This window comes from Austrofundulus limnaeus, unplaced genomic scaffold (assembly GCF_001266775.1).
Source record: "Austrofundulus limnaeus strain Quisiro unplaced genomic scaffold, Austrofundulus_limnaeus-1.0 Scaffold608, whole genome shotgun sequence".
NCBI lineage: Eukaryota > Metazoa > Chordata > Actinopteri > Cyprinodontiformes > Rivulidae > Austrofundulus > Austrofundulus limnaeus.
Window position 1 is genome coordinate 104442 of NW_013953010.1, and position 6068 is coordinate 110509.

Genomic DNA, 6068 nt, shown 5'->3' on the forward strand with positions numbered 1-6068 from the left:
GTATGTATGGATCACTTGGGTTGTTACCAACATCTGGTGAAAATTTCATGTCATTAGCACCTCTAATAATATATTTACTGAGAAAAATGGTAAGTCTGTCTTGCATAGCTGCTTTAGAAATACACGATTATATCCTTTGAAAATACACAACAGTCTCTCTGTCACCATGATTGGACCTTCAGATAATCTTATATTTTAGTTTGGATCTGGATTTTTATTTTATTCTGTTTTATAGAAACACTTGTTTTTAGGGTAAATGTTCACAAAAAAAAGTCCATGCTGGTTTCAAACTGGTTTTTAATGGTAAAATATACGGATATTAAAATGATCAGTCAGTATGGATTCTAAATGCTCTTTTTTTYAGATTTAAACATGAAGCATTTGATGAAACAAATCCTAAAAAAGAATGCCTGTCTTTTCTTAGTGCTTACACCCACTGTGCTCAGTATAATGACAGAAAACTGCTGACTGTAACTACAGCTGGGGTCAGAAGTTTACATACACTCAAACGGTCCTTTTCATTTGAATATTTAATGATTAGTTTGAGTTTTATTTTTCTAAGTCAAAGAGGGTCAAATTTATACATACACACCTAAATTATACATTCATCTAAATTGTTCATCATGTGGTCCAGCTCTAGGTTGTCTTAATTTGTTTTTAGTGATCATGATTAACTAGAGCTGGAATTTGCCAGTATAAAAAGAATTGGTTTGACACAACTTATTAAAATGATTTATACTCATCTGTCACCATCAGGTAAAAGGAAATTAGTTTGGATGTTCAGGAATTATAAGGGCTGTCGTTAATAAGGAACTGCTGAAGGCCAGTGTCTCTGTCCAGACTGAAGCCAGTTTTACGTCACCACGAACAGATAGCATGCCGACCCTGAGCAACTCCAAGGACCTTCGAGCTTTGAGTTTGCAGCTGCTCGGGTGGACCGATGTGTTCAGATGAAATGTACAAGTAGCTGTTGGTGCAGCTGAAGTGAGGTTTTCTGTCWAACACGGTGGTGGTAGCATCATGTACTGGTGCACTAAATGGATGGAATAACCAAGGAGGAGGACTACCTCCACATTCTCCACTAAATCAACAGCTGGCTGGTTGTTTGAAAATTGAACACGACGAGGTCCAACAGGACACCAAACTTACATCAGAACAGGATGATCGGACAAATCTGCTGACATTAAGCTTCTGGAACAAACTGCCCAAACCCCACCACCCTTAACCTTATTGAAAATTTATGCACCATGTTTAAAAGATGAGTCTGTGCCCGAGAGTTAATCAGTTTCAATGAACTCTTTCCTTTCTGCCAAAAAGATAGATCAAATACCAGAAGCTTGATGGATATAAGTGTGCCTCATATATATTACATGGACGGGGGTCCGTGTAATATATTTTTATACTTTTAGTTTAAAAATTATAAAAACTAAACATCCTACAGTATTTTTACAGTCTTTATTTTACAGTTAAAGTATATGTTTATCATATAAAGTCGAATGTTACAACTAATCGGGGATCCCTTTAAGAGACTTTTAACTGACTATTAGCTAAGTATGTATAATTTTGACTTGAAACTTGTGCACCAATATTTTATGTTTCACATATAATTGGTTATATGTTAAAACAATCATTGCAGACCAAACATAAAGAACAGAAAAAATAAACAATTTAAATCCCCAAACTATGAATTATCTTTATGAGTGTATGTAAATTTCTGACCAGAACTGTAACAGTTTTTAATAATCCCAGATCTGTTCATAGAAAACRAGAAGTATTTAACTTTAGACAAATTAGCTTTTTTTTGGTTAAATGGTAACATTTCTTTTGTCCAAGAATTGCTCATAAAAACTTGCAAAAGGTGCCTTTTTAATGCAAGCAAGAGACTCCAGATTGTGCTTCACATGCACGTCGGAGTAATAATAGGAACCACTAAAACTCCAGGCGAGAGCAGGATGAATGACTGAAAAATGAAAGCAGTACAGCTAATTCCTGTTCTTTTTTTCTAAGGCAATGGATGGCCGCAGACACACAGGGGCATWATGTAATATCTAAAAAAAATACTAATAATAATTCTGTAGGAGGAGAACACATGGCTGAGATCAAAGTGCCGAGTCAGCACTGCAGAGGCTCAGAGCTGGGTTTGTACATTTGAAGTGTCAGATGGGAGCGGTTCCGTTCACGCTGGTGGGCCGGCGCCCCCTGCCCGCGCCCTGCCGTCGGAGTGAGTGGAGGGCGACGGCGCAGCAGCCTCTCAGCAGGGAGCCGATGTGGTACACAGGCATGACCTCCTGCGGCGCTCCGTGACACAGCCACGCCATGGTCGGGACCACGGGCATCGCCAGAGCCAGCAGATCCACGAGGAAGTAGCGGCTCCAGTGGCACGGCTCGGGGGAAGGCCCCGCTTCGCTTTCCTCCAAGCTGTTCTCGTCTATTATCACAAGCGTGGCATCCTGTCTGACAGGAAGTGGATCTACAGGTCGGGGCTGACAGGTGTGGGGTTGCGTTGGTAATGGTTCAGCACTGTACGAGTGTTCTGTTGGGGACAGAGGAGGCAACGACGCTGGGATGGGCTGCATCTCTTTGGGGACSGGGTCTGTTTTTGTGAAAGAAATGACGCTCAGCTCCTGAGCACTACTGTCCTCACACAGCCAGGTCATGGTGGGGCTGCAGGCCCGAGAGCGGACCTCCGGTTTCTTCTCCGCTGCAGGGACGGGAACGGGTTTGGCGTGAGAGGTGGGTGTTGCAGCGGCAGCAGTCGCGGCGGAGCCCGGGTSCTCCTCTTGAGGTAAGTGCAGGAACAGGTGATGGTGGGGGAGGTAGGCGGGTCCGGCGCACCTGCAGCTGCTGCTGAGCGTGTGGCAGGAGTGTGAGATCGGCAGAACAGCGCCCCCGCTGCACAGCCTCTCGTACGAGGAAGGGTGCGGCGTGAGCGGGGCACCTCGGAAGGGGTGGTCCTGCTGTGGCAGCTGCTCCGATAAGAGCGCGGCCTCCAGGAGCAGGTGGGTCTGCCCTGCCGGACGGGCCGCCCCGCCATGCTCGGGGGCGTTGGAGCAGCGCTCCAGCTGCAGAACCTCGCTGCTCCGCCGGGTGAAGGTGGCGCCGCGGCTCAACGTGCTGGCTGGGGAGCATCCGCAGGAGCGAGACTTCCCACCCGACCTCACTCCCTGCATCCCTGAGTATGGCTTGTAATCATGAGGGTCTTGCTCGCGGAGGTTCAGGTTGGACTTGACTGACTCAACCACCTCCTGCAGGTGCTGGATCTCCTTACGGGCTTCTTTTAGCGCTAACTGTGCTTCCACGCGATGACACTCCTCCTCAATCCAGTCCTCCTGCATCTTGTACAGCTGGGCCCTCAAGTCCTCTATTTCACAGTCCCTGAACACGTAGGAAAGAAAACTTATTCAGAAGAATTGCTTTTAATTTTGACCGACGTACACAACCACGACAGGATGCAGTCACCTGTGTTGAAGTCTCTCCACGTTTTCTCGTAGTCTGGCTCGCAGGTGTCGTATACACACCTCCTTCTGCTGCAGGGGTGTGAGGTACTGCTCTGGGGTGGGGGCCCTGATCCCATGGTTATCGCTGCAGACCGTGTGCTTTACCTGACGTCTGCTTCGACACAAATATGAGCAAAGATCAAATCTACACACAAGTCTGCTCCTAAACCACTTGCAGTGATTGTTGTTTGACAATTAGAAGAGTGGAAGAACAAATGTTATGAGACAAAAGATTACAGATTTTATAGAAAGTAGTAAATGGTTGGACCTTACCGGGGGGTATTTGGATGTGTCCGGGCATGGGGGCTGCCCTCTGGAGCCCTCATCCGAACAGGGAAGGTGTGCATACTGGACGTGTCGCTGTGGGAACATTTCCCGCTGCCTCCTCCAGTTCCCACTGAGCGCCTTACAGGAGATCAGATCAAAGTCATTTTACACTCCTACAGGAAGTCTTTATACAGTGTTCCAAATTATTATGCAAAATATTTTTCCTCTGATGTCCTAAATAGTCAATACAAATGACAACCATCATAATTTCAAGTCATTAGCCATTAGAGTATAATTCAAATGTTATTAAAAACTTCACAAAGTATTTAATTCAAAACTTAAAAAAGCACTGTTCCAAATTATTACGCACAACTGAATTTTGAAACATTTTATAGGTTGTAAAGATTTGAAAATGTTTATTTGTTGAATTTACAGCAATAGGAAGTCATTTATTGAAATCAAAAGCTATTTAAATAAAAAACAGCTTAACATTCAAGTTCCATTTGAACAAAGTTGCCCAAATCAAATTCTGGAAGTGGTCATTCAACTAGATCTGTTACAAAAGGACAACTGACATTACCAACTTTTAAAAAACTGTTACGGCCAGAGGTCTTTCTTCTATGTTTATATTAAAGCATGGAATGACATTCCTCAAAACATAAAGTCCATTTCAAAACTACAGCCCTTTAAGAAGAATCTTGTCTGCCATCTGCTGGACACTTTTTGTTGTGCTCATATTTAGACGTCTTATTTTGCAAATGCTGCCTTCCTGAAATTAGGTATGCTTGTTTATCTTTGTGTCTATGGTGTATAATGATGTGATTGTGATGCTGTATTTCTGAGTGTTTTATGTGCTGCAGAACAGGAACCTGCTGTAAAACAGCAATTATGCTGAGTCAGGCTTGATTTTTAATAATCTTTTCCTGTTAAATCAATAAATCAAATCAAATCAAATCAAATCAAAGGATCCATTGAACTGGTGGGTTTTTACAGAGTTTCTGCTTGAATTGTTTCAAATCATGAATGAGGGATTTAGAGCCAAAAGTGGGCAGGGCTAAAGTGATACAATCAAACTTCCACATTAATGTGTTGAGCATGTCTCCCTGACGATGCACACAAAATTCGGTGCAGATCAGATAATGTATAAGGGAGCTATACCTGTAGAATTAGTGTAGAGGACGCCGATGAGTCAAATTCAATTGTAACCCAATTGTCCTCTTCAGAGGTTGACAAAGGCAGTGTTATCCATTTTGGTGCAGATAGGATCATGTACAGTATGTGTGATTTAGAGCAGGGGTTCTCAAACATTTTGGGTCCAGGGACCCCTTATAACCCATCATAAACCCCATGCTTTTTAAAGGGTAATTTACTGTCATTTCAACCCCTAAATGCCATATTTTCTTTAGTTTATGATGTTTGTTATATTAGTTCATTGTTCCCCATGCATTTTTTTAAAATATGACAGGCCAGACAAAGAGTGGTTCAAAATACTTGTATGAATGTACAAATTGAAGGAACTTGGTGTCCCTTGCCTGGATGTGGGTTAGCGGGACCCAACCTAGAGCCAGGTCTGAGGGAGGGGCTCGTCGTGAGCTCCTGGTGACTGGTTGGGCTCAGCCCACATGAGCAACATGGGTTTGCCTTCCTGTGCAGGAGGGGCTGTACGAGTCAGGTGCATGACACGGGACGGTAGCCAAAGGTGGGGACCTTGATGCTCTGACCCTGGCCTACCAAAACTGGCTCTTGGGACCTGGAATCATCATGAGATGGTGCATGGTCATTTATGAAGAATGATTTTAGTCCTCGTGTATTTCTGGGCCTACTGCAACTGTAGGGTTTTAATGGGAAATTGACTTTGTAAAGAATACTTTAGTTTTTAAAGATATTTATTCAGTTGCTGTTTTTAAAGTTTTGATCTCAAATGTGTTTTTTGATTGAATTTCTTTTGTTTGATTTTGAAATATATTTATTTAATTGCTGTTTTTAAAGTTTTGATCTCAAATGTGTTTTTTGATTGAATTTCTTTTGTTTGATTTTGAAATATATTTATTTAATTGCTGTTTTTAAAGTTTTGATCTCAAATGTGTTTTTTGATTGAATTTCTTTTGTTTGATTTTGAAATATATTTATTTAATTGCTGTTTTTAAAGTTTTGATCTCAAATGTGTTTTTTGATTGAATTTCTTTTGTTTGATTTTGAAATATATTTATTTAATTGCTGTTTTTAAAGTTTTGATCTCAAATGTGTTTTTTGATTGAATTTCTTTTGTTTGATTTTGAAATATATTTATTTAATTGCTGTTTT

The 6068-nt window shown here is 41.8% G+C and overlaps 1 protein-coding gene across 3 annotated transcripts in view; it reads right to left on the reverse strand.

Annotated features, from left to right (window-relative positions):
- Positions 1–1451: 1451 nt before the first annotated feature.
- snpha (syntaphilin a) overlaps positions 1452–6068 on the reverse strand; it is a 9218-nt gene continuing 4601 nt past the window's right edge. For all 3 annotated transcript variants that reach the window (XM_014027020.1, XM_014027018.1, XM_014027021.1), the window contains 3 exons: positions 3771–3902; positions 3460–3612; positions 1452–3375 (listed from right to left, as the gene is read on the reverse strand). In XM_014027020.1, the coding sequence (XP_013882474.1) occupies positions 2157–3375; positions 3460–3612; positions 3771–3902 (1504 nt within the window). In that variant the 3' untranslated portion in view covers positions 1452–2156. The remainder of the gene's footprint in view (positions 3376–3459; positions 3613–3770; positions 3903–6068) is intronic.